The sequence below is a fragment of the Labrus bergylta genome, chromosome 23 (genome assembly GCF_963930695.1).
Source record: "Labrus bergylta chromosome 23, fLabBer1.1, whole genome shotgun sequence".
In the NCBI taxonomy this organism is placed as follows: Eukaryota; Metazoa; Chordata; class Actinopteri; order Labriformes; family Labridae; genus Labrus; species Labrus bergylta.
Genome location: NC_089217.1, coordinates 6,857,184 through 6,880,913, shown reverse-complemented (window position 1 = coordinate 6,880,913; position 23,730 = coordinate 6,857,184). Strand labels below are relative to the sequence as shown.

Below are 23,730 nucleotides of genomic sequence, written 5' to 3'. Positions count from 1 at the left end.
CACACACACACTTGCACTCCTGATTTTGCCTCTTTTGTTGCTCTTTTCTGGAAACATGACCTGAAGCTAACTCTGCCTTCATGGTCAACAGGTTCAAATTAAAGAGCAGTCATCCACAATATCAACAACCAGACGACCTTTACAAAAGTTGAATTTGACATGCCAAACAAAAACAACTCTTCTGATTTTGTGTCCAACTGTTGCCAAATTTAATTGTCAATTCTCACACTTGCTCAATACGCTGCGCTCCATACGATCAGTAGTCATTTTGATACATTCACAAAAAGTGACATTAAATTGCAAATCCTGCTTATTTTATGTGGTCACTCTTAATCCTGCATTGCATGAGCTTTTTACCACTTCACATTTTGCTCATCAAATACATATATTGGAATTAATAGTTTAAAATAAATTGGCTACATTTCACTTGCGTCCAAGTGGTTAAAAGTACACATATCATCTAAGTTTTAAAAGTGAAGTTAATGAACAAGTGCTTGAAGCCTTAATTATTTATAATGGCCACTAGGGGGAGACTCAAAAAAGATAAGAAGTTTAAAAGCATGAGAAAACGGCCCTTCTTCTAAACTGATTCATCACAGATTAGTCAATATTTTCAAAATAAATGTACAAGCTTAATTGCTAATTAAAGTCCTCCTCAATACAGCTTGGTATTCTGAAATGATGTTCCAGTTTAGTGTCAAAAATGTTTGCGCTTTTAAGCACTAATAAGTCAAGATATCTATTGTGGAAAATGATCAGTGGACTGTGATACATTTCCTTTTTGCACCTCCAGTAAATACAGAGCAACATCAGCATCAACATAACGTTAATTATTCTGCAGCAAGTAAAAGTGTAGGTCTAAATTTTAATCTCCTTTTAGCTCTGATTTATTCTCCACTAACTTCTGATAACTTCTGACACAAAAAAAATTATGCCAAATTATTAGCCACATAAAGCCACACTGGTGAGTAATCCAATCATGTATGAGAAGTGGATATGTTTAGTTAAACAAACTAATCCTTGTTAAAATCCCATAATCCTGTTTAAGAGTGTTTTATTTGCTCGTTGTGTACAAAAAGACTAGCAGCACGAAAGATTTGCGTTGGAGTTTTCTTTTTTCTTTTGCTCCATATTTTTGGACCCTTTTGCATTTTTCAATTTAGCAAATGAATGTCATCGATTTTTTCAGAACAGGTTTCATCTAATCAGCTCTTCCTGCTTCTCTGCAGACACACTCCTCTTCTTCACCTCAGAGCCCTGCCCGACAAGAGGTCCCGGAGGAGCCGCTCGTGTAAGAGTTATAGTGAAACCTGAGTGATGGGAAGCACATTAGCTCTATTTGTGTGATTCATATAGTAGCAGGTGAGCAACACTTTGCCTCGTTGGCCTGCTGTGACCCTCCATGGAGTAAAAGTGAACCCTAAACACATGCACACATCCTTATCCAAACTGCACACAAACAAGGAGACACAAATTTAAGTCAGCAATAATAACTTTAGGGTTCCATAATAAGTGAAGAGCTCAGAGGAAATTAGTCAGAGATTAGTTTAGTATCAGACAAGACTCTTTAGAGATAAAACTCATTAGAAAGTACAGTATATTCTTCTGGTATTTACTCTGATGATTGTCCCAGCAAAGGGAAATGTCACTTTATATTACGTTTGCCTCAGCCCCTTGGAGCAAGAGGAATTTTATTATCACATTTCTGCATAAGCGGATGCACTGACTGCACTGTTGCAAATTAAATGAAGGCTTATAATGATATAAATAAATAAAAACCAGAGAGGCTTTATTAGATGGCAATGTTCCTTGAGTTAAGTCATGTTTGTTTGAATCCGACTAAGAAAGCAGTCAGGATGAGGGCCTGAAAACACTTGCAGAGCTTCACATGTGACCTGACACAGCTATCCTTATTTGCACCCGGCTCACTCACACCTGTGGTTTGAGTTGTAGCCTTGTTATCAAGATTTCCGAGTAAGGTCAACAAAGCCTATCGTTCTTTGAAAATGCAGACTTAATTCATACGTGAAAGTCGACTCCAGGGCCTGTATTCACAAACAGTGTGAGAATAATCTCAGAGAGCTCCACATTTAGTTTGAAAGATTGTCCTGGAGTGACGTCGGTACATAATCAGAGCAACTCCGAGCGAGGAATCGACAGAAACTTTAATATTAATGAGGAAGCACGTTGCTAGGTATGACACATTTTTTCAAAAGCTGCAAGTGGTTGATAAAAAAACAGAGATGAATGCTTTCTCATAGAATCTAGTTAGACATTGTGTATTACTATTTTATGTTATGAATGTCTCGGTTGAATAAATGAAAAAAAAAAGAAAAAAAAAAAGTACTTTAAATTTAAAGTTTATTGCTTACAGAAAGTTTGAGAAAAAGTGCCAACTTATGCAGCAGCCTCGTCTGCATTTAAATATTTTTTGTACGTTCAGCCCAACTGTGATTTAATAAGGACATTTTCAATCCAGACTTTTTCACTTGGAGCAACTCTTTGTACTCTGGAGGCCTTGTGAATACAGCCCCTGGTTTGGAAACTGAGGCCAATGCAATTGCAATTTCCTCTAAAGACCAGCAGGAGGTGATTTCACTTTGATTGTATCCATTGCTCCTTTCATGCTCAAACCTCCCGGGCTTATATGGTCACTTAAAGCATAGTCATCTGTTTGAGTGGTCATATTTACGCTTTACAGTCAGAATGAATAATGTATGGTTGCAGAGTTTTGTAAGCTAAAGATATAGGCCTAACAAAGTTAAACACAACATACTCTGCATTGTATTATCTTTTTGTTTGTCATGTGGGGAAAAAAATCTGGAGGCAGTTAAAGGTAGACCTGTTTGAAAAGATTAGACAGCAGACACAGAGAGGTGGCTGCGTGGTGATGTGAGGCATGGTGTTTGTGTCCAGTGTTTGAAAGGACTCCAACAGGGACAAAGCCATGTTCAATTGTTGCAAGTGGTTGTGGGTAGAGAGGGCGCCCTGAAACCCATTTAAGCGTCCAGAACACAAACAGAAAAACACACTGTAAAAAATGTCTCGCACTAAAGGCATCAAAATTATACCAAATAGTTTCATAGTATTTATTTTTTATTATGTGACAATGGAAAACAGATCAGCGGAGTTAGGCAGTTTTACTTTTTCCCCAAGATTTTCACTACAAATACTTGTTTCAATCTCTGGTAAGATAATACACAATGACAACTTTATTCAACTTTATCCATTGAATGAGCCTCTTCCAATAAAGTAGTTGGAAGTAATGGTTAGAATACGTTACAAAATAAGAGAAATCACACTTAATACCACTTCCTCACAGGGTTTAACCATAACAATCTCGCTGCTTTGTGACCGTTTAGATATTTTTTACAGTGCGCGGAGTGGCACCGCTCTGCCGGCCAGCCTGAAGATCTAAATGCGCCCTCCCCCTTTTCTCCTTTTATTTTTGACACACGCCGTAGATGTGCCCGAATATCCCATCGCAGTTTGAGAGACACACACACAAACACACAAACACACACACACACACACACACACACACAAACACACACACACGCACGACTGAAGTGCAAAGAAAGCACACACTCCTCAACTCCACCGATGGGGGGGACATAGATACCAGATGAGATTTGTTTCCAAACGCGCACCGATGGCGGTGTGAGGCGTTTGGCTGAGAAGTACGCGCGGCTCTGTGGATTAGTGAACCTTTTGTGGTTTTTTTTGACGGTTTTCTTCCTCTGGTCCGGATCCTGTTTTAGGGGACATAAACAAAGCTATGGATTACTCAGTCTTCTTACTTTTACTCTTGGCAACCATTTCATCTGTGTCGACCGGACAATTCCCATCAGAGCAGATGTGAGTACAGCTCCACAACAGCCTGTTGGCTTCTCAAAGTCTTGGATAATGTGCTGTGTAACTGAAATAACAGCGCAGACTCTTTTTGAAGTCAGGGTGTATTTTATGATAGTGTGAGGTGCGATTGAAGTAGGGATGAATGATGTGATTTTAATGTGTGTACATTATCTTCAAAGCAGCAGAAACAGAAAGCCCTCCCTCTGTCTTTCATAGTGATGAGGAGTGCACATTACTTCTCATACAACTTAACCTCGTGTATATTTAAAGCTACTGTCTAATGCTGCTGGCTTGAAGCAGTGTGACATGTGACTGGCTGTCAAATAAATCCTCCCAGGAGGTAGTCAGAGGTCTGCATGTGGAAGCGGAGGATCCCAAACTTTTCCTGTAGCATCTCCAAACACGCACATATAGACCACTGTTTAGATTTCTGTTGGAAGATTCAAATGTAGGAAGACTTTTGTAGAGGAATCCCATTTTATTTAACAGTACAGCACAGTTTATACAGAGATCATTAGAGTAAAATGAGAACAGCTGCTCTGCCGATCAGAACACTTTGGTCAAAGTGAAACAATAATTTCACTGAAGCAAAAGAAAGCCAACATACACTGGTCCCAACTAATGAAATGTAATTGAGAGATTTTAGATTTTAGAGTCTTTATCATTCAAACAAGCAATAAAAAGAGGCTTGTGTGAGACATTTTCACTTATTCCACCTTATTCAATCAAAAAGACGAGTTGATTGATCCAGACAGTGATCAGTATCACAGGTTTAATTGATTACTGATTGAAAAAGCTACTTGTTGCTGTTCTAAACTCAAATGAAAGTGCACCCAGCCTGTTTATAGAAATGCTTCAACCCCCCACCCCCAACATATAGATGCATTAGTAGACATTTGTTGCATGTAGACCAGCAGTACTTCCGCGTTACCATCTGCCAAAGTCTCAGTCTGTCTGCTGAAAGCTGTCTTCATGCCCTGCAGGATGGGATCATGGTCTTGATATAAAGCAGGGCTATCGCTCAGGCTGTCTAAATGTGGCTCCTAACCTCCACACAGCGCCACATAAATAGAAGCAACAGATGATATATCATCAGTCCCAGGAATACAGCTCCTAAATTAAGCAAACATGTAGGTTGATGATGCCGCACCCTCGCACTTCATCAACAGGTTGAAGGTATTCCAGATGGTTGTGCTAACGCAGGCCGGACTTCTGCTTTGGTTTGATATGCAGCCTGAGTGCGGTCCCCCTCTGGAGAGATGGCGAGGCGTGATGGCTCTCAGCCTAATGGCAGCGTACAGTGATGTCAGACTAGCAGAGTGGCCTGCCCACTCCCTATATTTCATGGGCACTAAGTGGATTGATCTGTGGGCTGCGTACATGATATTCACACAGGCTTGGCTGGCTGCAGACCCACTCTGCTTGATACAGTTGACTTAACTGAGTGGAACTGGCAAATTGGGCTGGAAGAAAAACACAACATTAAAATCCAGAACTAGATTGGCAGGAGCTGTTGGTTTCAATTAGGGAAAGTTAATGTAGTAGAACGCCAGAATAAAAACTTTTTGCAGTTCGACTCGTGCTACTTATCCATCAGTGTGAATATTTCTTGTTTTGGAGGGTGCAAAAAAAAAGCTTGCAAACCTCTTCTTATCCACAGGCATTTTTGGTTTCCTCTTGTGGTGATGATGATTTTGAGTGACAAGCTTTGCATTGACTCCTCAAGGTGAAAGTTCTAGAGAGAAGAAGAGAGACTGTGATGGAGAGACACTGATGGAGAGTGTGTGTTTCTCCAGGATAAGTGAGGTCCTCAGTAGCTCAGTGTTTGTATCTAAAACCCAACATTTCCACTCAGGATGTGCACACTGGCATATCCATGTTCTTCTTGTCTTTCATTCAGTCTATCTCTCTCTTTCTCACCTCGCCGTCTTGTGCCTTGAAGTGTGACTGTATCTGTGGGCTTCTTCTCTAACCTCACATGCCAGCATCTGTCTGCTTCAGATCTTCATGTCCCCTCTCTCGTTTCCTTCCCTCTCTTCTCACTCTCCTTTTCATAGCTCCCACTTTCCGCCTCCTTCACTCCCTGTCCATCTTCTTCTTCTTCCGTTCAAGCTCCCTGTGTATCTTTTTCTCTCTCTCTCTCTCTCTTCTCTCCTCTTTTCTTGGTCGCCTGAGGGCCGATGATGAACATCATTGAATCTGAAATGTAAAAAGTCTGATGTCATAGACTTCGCCCCGCCAGCTAGCACATCGAGAGATCATGGGAGATAAAAAAAGAAGAGATGTAGCAGTAGAAAAAAAGAAACAACAAGAAATATTTAGACTGTTTTTGTCCCTCTTGATCCCAAATGTCTATTGTAGATGGACAATCGCATTCACATATATGCATATATTCTGAATAATAACCCTCATAGCCAAGAACACAAGAAATGCCCAGATGTTTGCTCTGAATTAAGACTTCCAGTCCTGATCATATAATTCTTCCTGATTTGTCACCTTAGTCACCAAAAAGACATATTTTGTCTCCGCCCCCCCTCTGTTTCTGCCACACTCTGCCTCATTTCTTCCACTCGCACTTGCTTTATTTTAAAAGGCTAACTAGATTTCATGCTCGACCAGCTAAAGAAACATGCTTCTCTGTTACGCTGCCTTGTCTCTGCAGATCAGCGGGCATAATGTGAGGAGGAATTGCATCTTAATAGAGAGAGAGAGAGAAACATGGGCAGTTGTGAACAAAAAAAGGAGATAGATATAAAAAAAATATGTAATGTTTGTGTCACTTTTAAATAGAGTCTGTAGTGAGGAGGAAGATTGACAACTGCTGAAGTGTAAAAATGTCACTGGGGGGGCCGCCCCCCTAATATAAAATGGTAGGGGAAACACTGGAGTGCTTCTACAATCTATGTAAATTACCAACCAAAAGAAATGCGCCCCACCTTGCATAAGTCGGGGCCTCAGTTGGGCAGCCCCAGTCAAAAGAGTCCTGCTTGAGAAACTAATGAGAGTACACATATTTAATACATCTCATAAGTAAAGTATTTTGTGCCATTCTCTTGAAGTGGTGGGCCTCTACCCAAATACCCCATAAATGGTAGAGGGAAACAAATAAAAACAACAAGATGATTTTAATCCAAAATGCTGCGATAAACACAAATGCTGAAGTCCTGATCTCAAAGTTGGCTTGCAGCACACAAAACTTGTGCGTGCTTTAACATACACACTAGCTTCATCATAATTGTCGTGAAAGAAGATTTGAACCAGAAAATGTGCCTATATCCCCGGAAAATCATGCTGGCTACAGTCACAGTGTTCAACGCAATGGTCTTTCATTGTGTTTAAAAAAAAAAAAATGTTTTACTCTGTTTATTTTTGTCAATGGAAACTGCTCTGGGCTTTGGTCTTGATTGGATCATAACGCTTTTCTTGCTTTGGGAGAAACGGAGAGAATTAAAATGTCTCCCCTAATTCAATTGAGGGATGAAAAAAGTAGCAACAAAATAATTGGAATTATTCAATTTTTTTTCCTCGACCTTTTATTATATTGTCTAATCTCACTTGGAGTTATGACACCGATAATACGTGGAGATTTGAAGAGGATGAATCAGATGTAATGAGCAGATGGAAATGATCCGTCTTAGGTTTCCCTGCAGTGATTTACACCTTTATAGCCATGAGGGAGTTGTTGCTCGCAGGTATATTTCAGGACCTGCTCCTGCTTTGAGTTGAGCAGCTGGTAGCCTATATCTGTTACACACACACACATACAAGGGTGTGAGATCTGTGCCCGTGGATACTGTTTGTTCTGTGGTCTCCCTGTAATTCCATAAACCTTCCCCTAAATGTTTTTTGTTTTGCTCTTTTAGTACACGTTTCCTGTTTTTTCATGCATGTTTTTCTACGTTCTCTTGCTCTTTTTCGGCATCCCATTTCTCTTCGCCCTCCTCTCACCCCGGGCTAAATTTAGGAAAGCTGAGGGAAGGGGCTTTGGTAGCCAGTTTCAGTTCCCAGGGTCACTGGTTCCTGGGTTCCCATGTACTCAGGGTTCCACACTGCAATGTTCAGTGTGGGTCAGATGATAACTTGTTTTGCTTTAATGTCTCGTTTATGTTTCAAATCTCTGTTTCTCCTCATGACAAAAGTAGTCTCCCCCTGCCCGATGTGTGAAAAGAAAACGTGGAACCCAGCACTGTATAACTTAACTTACCCACAATCCTTTGCCACATGGAATTTCTAAAGTATTTTCCATTGCACTGTTCCCCGGGCAATCCCAGGAATCGCTAACAGCTGTTTGGTTTGGAGGCCTGTCCGGTACAGGAAGGAAACATGTGTGTACTGCGTTGTAAAGCAAGAGGAGTATGGTTTTTAAGGCTGTCTTGTAAATCAGCCAAGTGTCCCCGACTCCTTTCATGGTTTATTTATTTATAGGTTTATGTGTCTCAAGAGTCTTTTATTTTTAAATAGATGCTTTCTTGTAGATATTTCGAGGTACATGTGCAAAATACTTAATAAGCCACTTCATCTTAATTGCTCAATGGAGGCTTGGAGTCCTTAAATATCTCCAGTGAGACTCCATGAGCCCATCTGATGTGTCATTTTTTTGAGAAAGACACAGGGAAAAGTGGACCCGTTATGGCCTGTGATGGCTTCTCTCGAGCCTCTTAATGGAGCTGTATTGGCACGTAAGAGCTGTTATTGCTTGACTACACCACACTACAGCACTACACTTCACTGGATAGTGTGTGTAGCAACCAGGGAGACTAATTCCAGCACTAACAGTCGTCTGGCTGTGTAGGCGTCTGAATTGATGTTAATTGGGCATTTTTGGCCAAAGGGGTCTCTTTAATCTCTCTACTTACACACATTGTCTGATACTGTGTTGGTGCGTATTTACAGTCAGCCGTTTAGGGTTTATGTGGATGGGTTGAGAGTCTGCTCAGAAAGCGTGAAGGTGACAGAGACTTGGAGGTTTAGTCATGGAGCAGAGTCGAACATGACATGGAGGAGAGGATAAGACTGCTGGAGGGATGAAGATGAGCAACAGGAAGAACAAATATAATAGGATATGTTTATTACTGTGTGAGAAAATGGGCTGTGTTTATGGGCGTAAAAATGCTTGAAAAGTCAAATTTGCACACCTATTGGAAGTGTGAAATGTTGAAATTGTAGTGGTTTGGTAGAAAAGCAAATGCAATATCCCAAGACTTAAAAAAAATTGCAGGACTTCCAATTTTTTGGTAGAGGTTTGTGAAAATGTGTACATATCCCTATTTCCACCAGTCATAGTTTGATTAAGTAATAATAGGTTATTAAGAAGGGCTTTAAAAAAATAGATATACCCGAGTGTAAGGAAAAGGCATTTTAATATTTGTCATTTTTTTTGAACTGCTTATACAACCTGAATTTATTCTCTGAAATTCAGAAAATCAATCACTGCATTGTAAAACATTTCTTTGAGCAAATAATGCACGTTTTACGCAATTTGACCCATAATTCTTGCACCACACCCTGTTGCGAAATTGTATACTTGCATAATGAAAATATTGCACTAATGAAGTAGATGTTATTGTGTCAAAGTCTAGCTTCGTGCTGGACTCTCTCCAGCAGGTGTGAGTGCTGCAAACACTTGCCGATGTCACAACAGTTCTGTTCCCTGTAATTTTAATGTGTCTGGACACCTGCTGCTAGAGGTGATATAATGGGAGCTGTTAGTTCTGTCACGACGTATATGCCTCCTGACATGGAGGGTGTGGATGAGGCAGACTGGGAAGAGAGGGGACGGCGAGTCAGTCCCGGCTAGTTTTGGACCAGAGTGTGAGGTCAAACGTGGTCAAGGGGAGGAAGACAGTCGGAACCCCCCCCTCTGTGACAGGCTCATTTTGCCAGTGGGCAGACTGTAGAAAGCCACCAAATGGCCTGGTTGATTTGTTAACAGACATTTCTTGACATGGAATTTTAGTGTGACTGACTATGCAAATAAATTGATATTTTGATTTCATGTGATTTATTTATGGATCAACAAAACAAAAAAATAACAATACAAAAAAAAGTCTTAATTATCCTGAGTCTTTTTTATTCTTTTTTTATTGACTTTAAAAGATGGAAATAACTGTATGTCCTGTTAATTCCTAATATAAGGCTCTAGGTGCGTACCTAAAGTTTCTAGCTCCTTAAGGTTAACATACTGTCAAATTTGTTGGACGAACAAACCAGCTTTCCTGTGAAGTTTACTTCAATAAAGCAAGGCAACAGATGATTAAATTGGATCATTGAATATATACTATAGTCCCTAACTATGGTGGTGAACTTATAACGCAAGTATTGATGATTGACTCTCTAACTGCTGTTTTTATGCAGTAAACTGGGCGTATAGCTCTGAATCTGAGCATAAGGAGTCAATCCAAACGTTTGTTTTGGCCAAAAGTCCATCTGTTAAATCAGTCCCATTGGAATCAGCATCGTGTAATCCACACCTGCTCCACCAGTGCGTTATAGCCCATCAGCACCACCCTATCATTAGATAATGATCCCGAAGTCTTGTCAGCTCTTCCACAGCTGAAACACACCCTAAGTGCTTGATAGGGCGCACAAAATACCGTTGTCAAGGCTTCACTTAAACACGGCTCTTCATATCGAGGCAGGGGGGCCGCTGTAAAACGCTTCGACTGACTCGCTGAGAGGAAAAATTGTAGAAGAGAGGCAGAAACATCAAGAACGTCTTATCATCGGCGATAATGAGGCCATGAGACATTTACAAAGCCTGCAATTACAGTGTTATTGACCTCAATAAAAAGGGCCATATCATCACTTGTCTCCTTTTGTGTTGCATGGTTAGAAGGGGAGGATAACGTGGAGACATTTACAGGCTTCATGAGTTCATTTGAAAGGAAAATAGGAAGCATTGGGAAGTACAAAGGAGTTTGGAAGATGAGAGCAAAAGTTTTCAGAAATATAAAGCAAAAGAGACAATAGTCCAGATTCAGAAGAAAAGAAAAGCGGAAATACTGAAGAAATGAAGGCTACAGAAATGGAAAGAAGGACCAAAGCAATGAATGGAAAGATAAAATGTAACATATTGACAAATGAAGGATAAATGGAGTGATAAGAGAAAGAAAGGCGTAGAGAAAAAGACATGAATTTGGTAGAAAGCTCTGACAGGATCATTACTTGTTAGACGCTTTGCTTCCTAGTCAAAGCTCTTATTAGCTATCCCCCAGTGGTTCAATTACATCCACACTCCCATCCTCAAACATCCCTTTCTGTTTTTTTTCTCTACTCCCTGTAATGATATAAGACTTGTCTCTCTCCAATAACACATTGGAAGCCCAAATTACTAAAATCAGAGGAGGATTTCAGCTTTCAGCCTGTCTAGGAGTCAGGAGGAAAATTAAGATATAAAAAAAGCTAAGAGCTGCCGGCTGCTTCTTCCTTGACGGATTTGATAATTTTGACAGATCAAATCTGGATGGGCAGACATGTCTGTGAGTAAAAAACATGGAGATGTTTACAAGACAAGAGGGCACTCGAGTGGAAACTCTGAGATTGGATATTGAGCCTGAAATTGTTGGGGCTGCAGAACCACAAGAGGCCAAGTCATCTGTGATTCAGTCAGAATGATGTAGCGACCAACAGTGCCTGATCAATTTTTTAGACTTTCAATTGGTGGTCACGAGCTGTCAGATTTATCGTATAATCTACATGAGTTCTAAATCTTTAGACAAATATATAAACATTTGCTGCTGAATGAAAAGTAAAGTCATTGTGTGAGAAAAATGGACATGCTTCTTCTTAGTTGCACTCCTGATGATCAAGGATATTTCTTTTAAAGGCATCGTAATATGAGTCTCAGTTGAAATAAGATAAGTATTTTATGAGAAACTTTTCAGATTCTTTGACAGCCCAAAGTGTTCTGTCTACTGGGTATCAAAGTTCCCTTGCTGCTTTCAAACAATGAAAGTAAAGACAGGACTCCACAGAAGGTACTATCTTCCCAATCTTCTCCTGATGAACTCCATCTGGGATCCACCTTTTGAAAGTGGGAACCTCTTATGACAGCCTCACTCTGAGCTTTTCATCCAAACTTTGACTGGAGGTAAAGGTAGAAACAAAGAATTAGTCAAGGACACATTTCGGTCAGAATCTAAAATAAGCAAGTCATTGCAGTTTCAAAACTTTGGTTAAGTAGTGTTGCTGTACTTTCTTATCCAAGGCATTAGTTTAACAAAAAAACATGTCAGACGTTTAATTGGGCAAGACACTAACAGCCAGAGGCGTAGGCAGGTTGTGAACAGGCCAACAGTTGGATAGATATTAACAACACTACTGATTCATTCTTGGCTAGGTTCACAAGCTAGTCCACAACCTTGTCTGTCAGCTGTATGTTGCTAGATATTGTAAGTTGTAAGTTAAACCATTGGGCTAAAAAATGCTCAAATGAAAAGCAGAACAGCGGAGTCGTATTCCTTTTTCAAGAATGGTGACCATATTTCTGTGTTCACCTCTGCTTCTAAATTCTATTAAAGGTGAATGAGCTATAGTTCTAACTTTGTTTGTTAGACATATGTTGCTGTGCAGGTACGTTGTTAGTGGTAAAGAGCAAATAGTGTTAAAGGAGGTTAAAATAAAAGGATGTGCTGAGTCATCTCTGTATTCTAGGATGGCCAGTGACCATTGTCTGTGCTCAGGCCTCCTGCTAAATATGTTAGATAAGAGCTAGATGTTAACATCTGATGTCTGTTTTTGGTTGCTGGGTAGATATCAAAACAATAAGTTGTAGGCCTTGAAACCTAATAAATGGATGCCTAGCAGAACTGTCGAGTCATGTTTGGTTTCCCAGTGCTTTGTCTTGCTTTGGTCCATCTATCTTAATTGGTGTGTTGTATAACACACTTGCACAAATGGGTCACACCCACTTCATTACATTAAAAGCTTCTGCAATGCGCTGCACCTGTCCTTGTGACCTCTGACCCCAGCTACCCCCTACTGCCCTTTGAAAGACCTGCTGCTCTGGTTACATACAGACATAGACACGTAGAAAAAGTAGCCAAACACACATACACATGACAGCTGTTCTAACAGAAGCTGTTCTGTTCCAGTCATTACAGTGATGGCGGTTAATGGCTGTGGGGTATTTTCCAGCCCATAGTCAGCCACACATGGGTAATGCACAAATTAAGACACTTGCTTGTTGGTTGAGGAACTAATTTAGCCGTGAGAAAGCCTCACTTGCCCTCTGACATAGCACATTCTGTCTAGTGTGGCTGCTTTTTTAAGCAGATTTAGTTTGGTAGCACCTCCTCTTCACGCCATTTAGCTATCTGGCACATTTGTGCTTATAACGGAAGATTGAGAGAATTTGATGACATTTTAATGTTATCTTTTTAGCATTTAAGCCTTCATCTTAGACAGTCTCCTACTGTAAACTCCAGGCAAGTGTCTTTCAACTCTCTACGGTCAGCTTACTTTTGATATTTGGTGCTGCATGCATGCTTAGTCGGATTTCAATATCTGAACAAACATCGAATACGCATTTTAAAGCTGTGGATGAAACCCCCTAGTTTAAAACCAGGCCAGCTTAGGTAGAAGATGTTGAGGGAATTGAGTCTATATTTAGCTCAAGACAGAAAAAGACTTGTTTTATTAGATTATTGCTTCCTGTTTTGAAGGCCAGTTGTGTTCCTGTAAATCTGACTCCGTGTGTGCCTAGGGTTGTCTTATAAGAAAGTCCCCGAGAGATGCAAGAATGAATAGGGGATTTGAGGAGGCACCCATGGAAAATGCCTTTTCATGGGCCCAGAGTTTTATTCAAGGTCCCTGTTTGTATCCATTTGATGACTGTGGCTAATGAAATGTTCATTTAATTAAAACAAGATTTATGGTCAAGAACTTCCTTCCCCATCTAACAACTGAAGGCAGAAAGAGCGATTGAGAGTCGGGAAGCAGTTAATCTTTTTTATTGGCTTTTTATGCCTTTCTTATAGAGTACAGTTGAACGAGTAGGAACCTTGGGTGAGGTGGGGAGGGGGGTGACATGTGGCAAAGGTCGGAGTCAACACAGCCCCTGCCCCTTGGGTCAAAATTCCCTTACATGCGTGATATAACCAAGGCTATCCTGCGCCCTAAAAACAATGAATCAATACATCTTGTGCCAACAAAGTGCAATACTTAAGGAACATTTATTCATAACCAAATGGAATATTTATCAAAAGATAGACAAGGGACATCAAGCACTCCAATGAATAAAGACTAAATAATGTGACTTTGATGGTTGACCAGGTGTGCCACTTGGAAGATATTTTTTGTTAATAGATTTTTTTTGTAGCAGAAGTTATAAATGATGATGATGTAAGAACCAGAGATCAATACTTAAACAGTAACATAAAGCCAAAAAGGTGTGTCACTTTCTTCTCTAATGTTTGAGCCAGTCTTGAAATAACAGGATGACAAAGCTCCAACAGTCTCCAGGCTGGTCTAAACTTAATTCTTACAGATTGTCATTCATATCAGAGGACATGCGCCTTTAGACGAGAATAAAAGAGGGAATAAACAACTGGATAGAACGATACAGTTAAGCTATACAAATGGGGGGCTTTTACAATTTGCCTGTCAGAAAAAAACAGTCTGCTTTATAAGTGTGTGATATTAATGACTCACAGACACAAGTTTAAATAAAAAGGCTTGTAGTGCCGGCAGGTCTCACACTTGGCTGAGTTTCACATTCTCTCATTGACGGCCCCGCAGTGTAACTGTTGTGTAGCCGAGTGGCTCTGCATGGCTCACCAGCCATTTTGAAGGATTCCTTCATCTCCAAAACCTCCCTCCTCGATTCCCCTGAGGAGAGGGTGAGAGAGGGGGGGGTAGGAGCTAAGCGTGGAATGACATAATGATGCTATCATCTTTTTTTCCATGTCCTGCTCCAAGTTTCCATCGTTCCTTTTTTTGTCTTTTAATTAAGGAACTGTTCATTTGTTGTCTTCTGGCCTTCAAGACTCAAACAGCAAACTCTTTAATCCCTTGTGAGGAAGCAACACTTCCTGGTGTCATGTAGGGAATACATGTCTAGGATGGTGAGGATTATTTGGGGAATTGGCCAATCAGAACACAGCCTAACTCCCCCCCCCAAGAGATGTTATTAAACCAAGATCAGAGAGATCGTAAAACCTGTGCACAAAATAAGTCAAACAATGTAATAAAACTGTTTTTTGAAGCTGCAGACAAGTGAGGGAACAAAGTCCTTTTGACCCCGACAAGAATAGTTTGGGACTTTCCCTGAATCGTGTTTGACTGGAGCTGTCCTCTCCTCATTAGAGAAGTCTGCAAACACAGGAGTAGCGAGTTCATGACCAGAGCTGTCTCTATCTAGAAATGCAATACTAGCAGCAGCAACTACGCATGGGTATTTTGCAACTCTGAATACCTCACAGTCGATGTGATTTGTCCTCTGTCAGTCACCTTTTTAAATCTCAAGTTGACTTTTATCTCATCATTTTTTACTTCCTCATTATTAAGACTTTTTACCTCACAATGCTGACTCCTTTGCCCAGTAAGTTTGACTCTCAAAATTTTGACATTTGAATCTTACAATTTGTTACTTAAATTTCTAAATCGTGACTTTTCTCATATCTCATATATATATTCTTTTATCTTTAATTAAACAGATTAGTTAATGATGTCATTATTATGACTTTCCATCTCATAATCTTCACATTCTATCTCATATTGTGACTTTTTTCCTGTAAATATGATTTTCTGTTGGAGGTTTTCCTTCTTAAGAGGATCATAACTGTACAGTACAAACACACACACACACACACACACACACACACACACACACTAACAGTTTTCACGCTGGACACCTGTTGTACTGGCCCACCGTTCTGCTTAAAGCCAACTGGGGTTATATGAAAAAGTCACGTGCATTAGAGATCTAATACACACCTGTTGCTATGGTTGGTGGACCTTATCTTGACCCTGGAGTTGGCTCCATGTATCATACAGTCGTCAGCATACATTACAACTCTGACCCAGAGGCATAAATCCACTTTGAAGCCATTTATTTGAGATTATTTCATGTGAAAATGATAGTATGAGTGGTAGAAAGAGCAATGTGCTGACAGCAGGGCCATCCTATATCTGCCCTCAGCTGTCTCTAAGAAGGCTAAATATACCAAGTGGCTGCTATTCTTAACATCTCCAGCGTGAGCCAGCCCAGCTCACATTACACTGTATTTTTTAAATAAGATAACACAGGCAAGGTTCATATGTCAAAGGCCCCTCGGCATTGTGGGAGGTGAAGGGGTTAATTCACACTGTGGAGTAATTTTCTTTATGGATTCTGTCATGTATTTTTTATTGGCTTTGGTAAAGGAGCTGGGGGAGAGTTTGTATGTGTAGTTACAGTGTGGAGCGTTTTCGGTGGTAGGTAAAGCATCACCGAGGGAGGAGGCCTTTTTTCCTGAAAGACATGATTGGCTGATCTATGATTGATTGATGATTTTGATCAGTTAAAAAGTTTGACATTGTTTGAAATAAGCTTTTTTGACTTAACTTGCCGAGAGTGAGATGAGAAGTTTATACCACTCTTCTGTCAGTGGGCTGCGTTGAAGCTAGGCTACTAATAACAGCCTGTTAGCTTGGCCTATAACTAGCATAAAAAAAGTCCAAGTCTTCAGGTGGGACAAATAATGCACAAAAGCGTTGAATAGCACCACATTCAGATATCTTTACCCTTTGGTTTGTGCTCTGCATTTAAAAGACAATGTGCTAATCAGTGAGTTTTTTCAACTGCTGGTACAGTATGGGTATTTGGTTAACGTAAGAAACCAAGGCAGCTAGCTTTTTCTGCCATTTTGTTTGTGCTATATTAAGTAAAGAGGCTCCAGGCTGTAGTTTGATATTTACTGTACAAATATAATCCTTTTAATTCAAGTTTAGGCTAAAGAAAAAAACACATATAATGTTGTTTCAACAATGTGAGAGAGAAAAAAGGATATGTATATCTGGTCAATAAAAACAAGTTGATTACATGCTAATCACAGTAGATGTTGGTACATTCTGGACAGAAACTCATTTTGTGCATGTTGGGGTTTGAAGCCATGTCAGGCCATACATGCCAAGTGAAGAGATTCATTGGTGTTTTGAGAGAGAGGGGGGTATGGTGGCTGGGGTCTCCCATATACCCACACACTCATACACACATAACCTGAACTGTCAGACGGTTCCATATAAGGAACTGGTGTCCTTAAATTCCTTATGGCTAAGTTACAGGGCTTAAAGTTTATTTATAACAGTTTTGACGTTCTGGTAATTACTGTTTGGATATGTTTATGGATACATTACAGACACACAGGGGTCATACTGGTTCGAAGCTACTCGTGAAAAACTTTTGAAATGCAACAACAATGCAATATATATCTACTTAGGAAAAGGCATTTGATAGATATTAGAATCATAATTAAGCACATGCAAGTGAAGTAAAAGTTCAAACTCTGAAATCAAATGTTTTTCTTTTTTCTTTATATTCTGTGGCCTTCTCTTTCCCTTTCTGTCCTCTTTCTCATCAGTAGAATACATTAACCAACATCTGACCCCTGAGCAAGTGACACTCATGCTGACGATCTATGAATAGCTCTCGCTTCAATGCACAGCTCATATTGAGCAGAGAAATGTATTCACTTGGTTAAATATTTCTTATTCCATGCCTTCTCTCTGTTATCTGTTCAGCAATCTCTGTTTTCAAATATTGTGATCAGTAAAGCTCAGTTTAGGTCATATGATCTCCAGGGCTAAAATCGTACCAAAAGATCAAATCGGCGCAACAAATTGAATTAGTCTGATCAGTAGAAAATGAAGATGGGTGAGGTAACTGATTGATTATTTTGTGTTTTCCTAGGATAAAGGAATGGGTGGACCAGATGCAAAAAGAGATGATCACATTAACAGACACAGCCAGTGGAATGGAGGACTTAGTACAGGTAAGCGTTACTTTCTGTAAAGCATGTACAACGCAATTGTTGCTCTAGTTTAAAAATACATTTTTGACCAAGTGGGCTAAAGTTAGTAACCACACAGACATAATGCTACAGAAGATTTTTTTTTATTTTAGAACAAAAATCAAAAAAATATGTGTAAAAAAATGTCCAAGCTTCAGGCCTTGTCATCTCTGTTTTCCATCACAACGGTTGATTGACATTTGAATGTTTATATAACTCACCAGATATAATTATATTTTGGTTGAAAGTTTAGCATGATTAAGGGCACTGCAGATTTGAGTGACGGGTGTATGCCCTGGCTGTCACCTCTGATAATTCAAGTCACTGAACTTAACCTCTCGACCATGGAAGTGGCATTTGTGTCTTTTACATTCAAGTATCAGAACGATGATAGAGCTTACTGTGCTGCTTATTGTTCTAACAGAGCCTCGATAAATTCTGTGCTACTACCTAGCTTGTTAGCTCGTTAACTAGCTACATAGATCGCCTATAAGATAACCCTTTTGAATAGACAACTGTCGGCTTTATCTAGAGTGAACTAGTAACTAACTCCTTGCTAGCCTAGCGTTCACAGATCTCACTAATACTAACTTTTTTTTAAAAAGCCTGTTGTTAAGAATAAATATTTCACACAGAAAGATCAGGCTAGCAAGCTGGGCTTTGTAACCATTCTAACAGGAAGTGAATGAAGCTAATGTTAGCCATCTTATTCATGACCAAATTGTTAAACATATAGTTAAAATGACAGTGGAAAGTAAGTAGCCTAAGTAGAATCAGAGAGTGATATAAAGAAAGAAATGTTCATATAAACATAGTTGGAACTAAGTGTGGCTTATTTATTCTTACATGTCCAAATAATATTTTTTTTCATTTTGTACCACGCAAATTAATATCAATATTGTCAAGACTAATTTATGGGACAGAACCACTGCATTAAAAATAATTAAACTGAAATGTCTTCGGTTTGTTACTGTAACTACAATTAAACCCAAACTGACTTTTACTATTTTCATTGTGCCATTTGTCACCTACTTCCTCCATCATCTTCATCGTCATCATCATCATCGTCATCATCATCATCATCATCATCATCCTCATCATCATCATCATCAACCCTCTTTGAACAACCTTTACTGTCAAAATAAATCACCGCTCTGTAGCATCTTCTCATTAGCCATAACGCCGCATTATTCCTTTCTGCCTTTCCAGTGTATATGCTCAGATAAGATCAGCGTCACGGTTATACTGTGATAGCACACCCACACACAAAGTTACATCTGACAAAGCACGAGAAGCTTTTTAGATCCACATTGATTGACTTAATGCATCCTGCACTCATGATCTTTCTTACCTTGGAGAATAAAATCAGTCGGCTTTGAGGCGTTGTTGGTATAATTACAAAACATGTTGTTGTTTGATGTGAAGACTCGACTTTCCACAAGAATGTAAATGCATTACTACTTACTGAATAAAACTTACTGTACTTACTGTGAATCAGTCGGTTTTTGGGGTTGCCCTTGTTTTAATGTTATCAATACTGATGCAAAAAGAACTGTTTAACATCAATGATGGCAGATACAATTTGAAGACATTCATGTACACGATTAAGTCTTTTTCAACATTGATTGATAATGAGTTTACAATAAAGGAACCTAACATTCGAAGCATTTTGTGTATTTTCAGGTCCAATAAACACATTTAATATGGAATTTCCAAGAAAATCATCCTAGAGCATTTTCAACAACATATTCCAAATCTTGAACTCCTTACTTTTGCAGCAAAGCATAATCCACTGGATCCTGGATGCCCTCAGGTCGAAGACAAACACATGCACGCACCTCCGTTCTTTGCTTTGAATGTCGGACAGTGAAATCCCTCCAGGCTGCTAAATAATTGGCTGTTTGGCATTTGTGTTTCTTACTTCTTTTGCTTGAGCATATTCTTTAGCACAGTAAATGGTCCTGTTACATAAGCTGACACTGCAATTTAATCAGTTGACATGTAGTTTCCTTTGATAAATCACCGGGCTTTAGTCAGCGAGGTTTCGATGAATAATGCAAGACGGTCACTCACACAGATGTCAGATACAGTAAGTCTTTCGGAAGAAAATATCGGAGAATGGGAAATCTATAAGGTGGATCCAGTTGAAAACTGATCACATCTATATAACATGTTTGTATCTTATGACACATAATTCAATTAAATCTTAATGTTGTCTACATTTGAAACTTTATTTTTTCTTGCCAATTTGGTTTTACTTTTTTCTGATTATCAATGTGAACTCATTATTATGAAACTTTATCCTGACCTTATTTATACAATAGGTATTATTTATTTAGTTTTAAGTGGTTAAGTATTTTAAGATGCATTTCTTTTTTTATGAAAGGCGAAATGCAAGAAAAGCTGAAATCGTTCTTTTTGGGAATGTAAATCTGTGAGCATCAGGCATGTTGCCACATCACTGGAGACCTTAAGAGTCTAAATGCCTGCTTCTGAATAAGACCATCTCCTTTCTTTTTCTCCAGATATATCAGGACCACAGACCTGAATTCACCGTGGGATCCAACAATGCGAGGGAACTGGTGGCAACTGCTGCTGGGAATATAGAGAAACTGCTGGCTAACCGCTCCCGAGCTCTAACGGTGAGTTTGATCTAACAAAGTACACCCGTGGTGACTCTGCTTCCTAGAGTTACAGAATGACTCATTTTCTGCTTCCTCTTTGTTATCATCTTCACCAGTGAAAGCTGTTTGTTTTTTTAGATAGGAACATAAAATGCAGATTTTTGTGTGTTTGCGAGATCAGGTCCAGAGTCTCTCCAATCACAATGCCAAGTGCCCACACAGAAACAGTCTGCTTCTCCTCATTTCACATCACTGGAGCACAGCCACCGCTTCAGGCAATCCACTGATCCAACATAAGCAGACATCCTCCAGCTAGATTACTTAATTCAAATTTACTAGTCTGGGTTGATACATGCCAAATAATTCACAAATTTACATTGTGTATGTATGTGTTGAATCACCCTGCTGTTTTGATTTGTTCAGTTTTAACTTTTAGGAATCCTTCCTCTTGTTACCACTAGAACCAAGCCTGCCCTCATAACTAATCCGTAATGGCTGTTGTCATGGGTTATTTATCCCAACCAAACAGTAGGATAATGCTTTGAAGCCGACACAAACTGAATGCTTTCAGTTTGTAGCAGAGTGCTCCTGACAGGGTTAATCACATGTAGCTGAACTCCTTCTTGTTGAATGGCTGACTAGACAATTGAAAGACCTTGGAAGAGCTGTGAGGTTGTGTCAGAGTTGGTTCCTCTGTTTGTGTAAACCACACAGAACACATAGGATAAAATTTCCATGCATCACACAACATTATGTAGCCATGCTAGCTGCAGAGCCCTAGCGATAACCGTTGCGATTATATTGGCCTACCACTTCGGTCCAAACTGAAATATCTCAACAAATGCGACGAAGATTGGAAAGGAACTACGTTAGAATATTCATTTTTAGTTTCAAGTAAAATGCTCCCAATAACAGTGGTGATGGCTGACAAGGAAATTTGGTGAAAACAATCATATCTGCTTCTCCTCACGCCATCATCAGGTCAAAATGTGTCTGTTTTTTATACATTACCTTATTTACCGTACATTGGAGGGTCAGCATTGCTATTGTAAGCATGTTAGCATGCTGATGTTAGGGGCCTACATTGTAAAGCATTCAAATGCCTGCCAATGATGCTTTGGACTCTTATTACGATTGACAACAACATTGGTTGATCTTTACAACCTTTCACTGCTCCTTATTGGAAACACAACAGGACCTGGCCAATTGAATTAGGATCAAGCGCTCCCAGTCTCCATCAATCAATCCCAGAGAGCTCCAAATATCCAATTAAAGGCTGACAAGCCTGTTGCCTTAGTTACAGTATGTTCTCATTGATTACCCCGTCATTCCATCCAAGCCTTTTGTTTTTCTTACTACCCAATAACTGCCAGGAGATGAGGGATGATTCGTTTTAGATGTTGTTATATAACACCTTGGTAGAGAAACACGACTGCAGAATAAAGATGTGAAACTACAGACTATGTTCTTCCATTTGATCAACACCATCTGCTGTGTTTTTTCACCTGTGCCGGTGAGTGACAGTTGTTTCGCTTGTTGCTGAAAGTGTGGAAACAACAAGGTAGTCAGAGGGTGTTGTATATACAGTTTTCTTAGCTCAACACCCCAAGCTGATGCTTTTATTCTTCTCCAAAACCATTCTTTCCCGTCACTGCATTAGCATTGAGAAGAAGGCGACCTGTGGTTGCGTGTTAGCGACTGTAAATGGCTTTCTGTATAATGAGGTGGAGTCGAGCCAGCTTTATGACAATCCATTTATGTAAGGGACCATAAATGGTGGCAGTGTCCACTTAGGCAAGACATAAATTGAAATGAAAGTGGGGAAAGGATGAATGCGGCATTTGTATTCTTGACCTGGCCCACACATGTAATATTTTCATGCTCTTTGTAAATATATGCAGTAATTAATCCATTCAAGATACCTTTTCTTTGTTTACTATTATCATCATATCTTGCTTTTTTGTGTTCATCTGAAATGGCCGATTACACAGAGTGATCATGTAACAGAACGATTGAGTGAGTGAGAGGTTATATCATTCTGTCTGATGGAGAAAGAACGCTTGAATGATATAATGTTTATATTAGAGAGTAATGATGCTGTGCAGAGGGAAAGAGGAAGGAAGTTCATAAGTGCACTAAGCCACACCTCCCATGAGACAGCGTACAAACGAGAAGAAGCCTATTACAGATCTCTCATCCATTAGGACCTTGGCTTTTTGGCACACATTTCAACAAGCACATGCTCTTCTTGTTCACACTGCATTTCTGAATGCGTTTGTTATGAAAAGAATACACCTCTAGATAATGTTCAATTATGAACAACTTTCTCTGTGATAGGTTTCATAAAATCCTGTCGGAATAAGCATTTGTATAGCAGTGAAGCCGATTTGTCATGGAGACCATAGAAACAGGATTTTGCTGTGCTCTTCATACTTTGACAAGTCAAAATATAACTTTTCAAAGGGTGCTGTTTGGGGAAGTGCATGTTTAGACAACTGAACAATTCAACTTTGTCAGCCTCGCTAGACAACACCAGAATAGTCTGGTAAATGAATTATTCATATTTCTCTCAATGTAGGTCTACATTGCCTAATGAATGTTGTGTCTAAGCTGTAATGCAGCCGCCTGCCACTAGCTGGGGCTGTAGCTACACTTAATGGGCCTGCGTTCCCCCTCTAGTGCCTGGATGTGGAACAGCACATTGTTACTGATGACATCTCATATTTAGTCAGGTTAAATTGGCATATCACCACTCAACAAGAGCAATGTGTACCCACATCCAGCACAGGCGTGTGAACATTAACCTTCAAAAGGGAGGATAGAAGGCTGCAAGTGCTAGCTGTGCTCTGCTTACCATTTGGACATTGTCTGACAGTGTAATGCATGTTGCCAAGCATTTTAAATATCGTCATTTTTAAATAGCCTTTTTTTATAGCAATCCAAAAGCTACTCACAATACGGTTTTGGATGGTGTTTAGCGATGTTAAATACAACGTGTTTTCTGAGCATCGCTTAGCTTTATACTCCTTGTTGTTGAAATGTGCTATATAAATAAACTTGTCTTGCCTTGCCTTATACTCGTCGACTAATCTGAATTCACATCAGTCGTTGAATCCGTCGTTCTGAACGTCCCTAGTTCTGTTATATTGCAGTGTTACATAACAGTATCATTCCCTGTTCCTGCACTCGTCATGGTGTCACATTAACCGTCCATCAAAAGAGACACGAAAGTCTCCCGCCCAAAGTCAAATTGTAATTGGTTT

At 39.7% G+C, this 23,730-nt stretch overlaps 1 protein-coding gene across 1 annotated transcript in view; it reads left to right on the top strand.

Moving 5' to 3' along the window:
* The first annotated feature begins 3,441 nt into the window (after window positions 1–3,441).
* cacna2d1a (calcium channel, voltage-dependent, alpha 2/delta subunit 1a) overlaps window positions 3,442–23,730 on the top strand; it is an 82,661-nt gene continuing 62,372 nt past the window's right edge. The window contains exons 1-3 of the mRNA XM_065951284.1: window positions 3,442–3,858; window positions 17,744–17,825; window positions 20,369–20,485. Of these exons, the coding sequence (XP_065807356.1) occupies window positions 3,779–3,858; window positions 17,744–17,825; window positions 20,369–20,485 (279 nt within the window). The 5' untranslated portion in view covers window positions 3,442–3,778. The remainder of the gene's footprint in view (window positions 3,859–17,743; window positions 17,826–20,368; window positions 20,486–23,730) is intronic.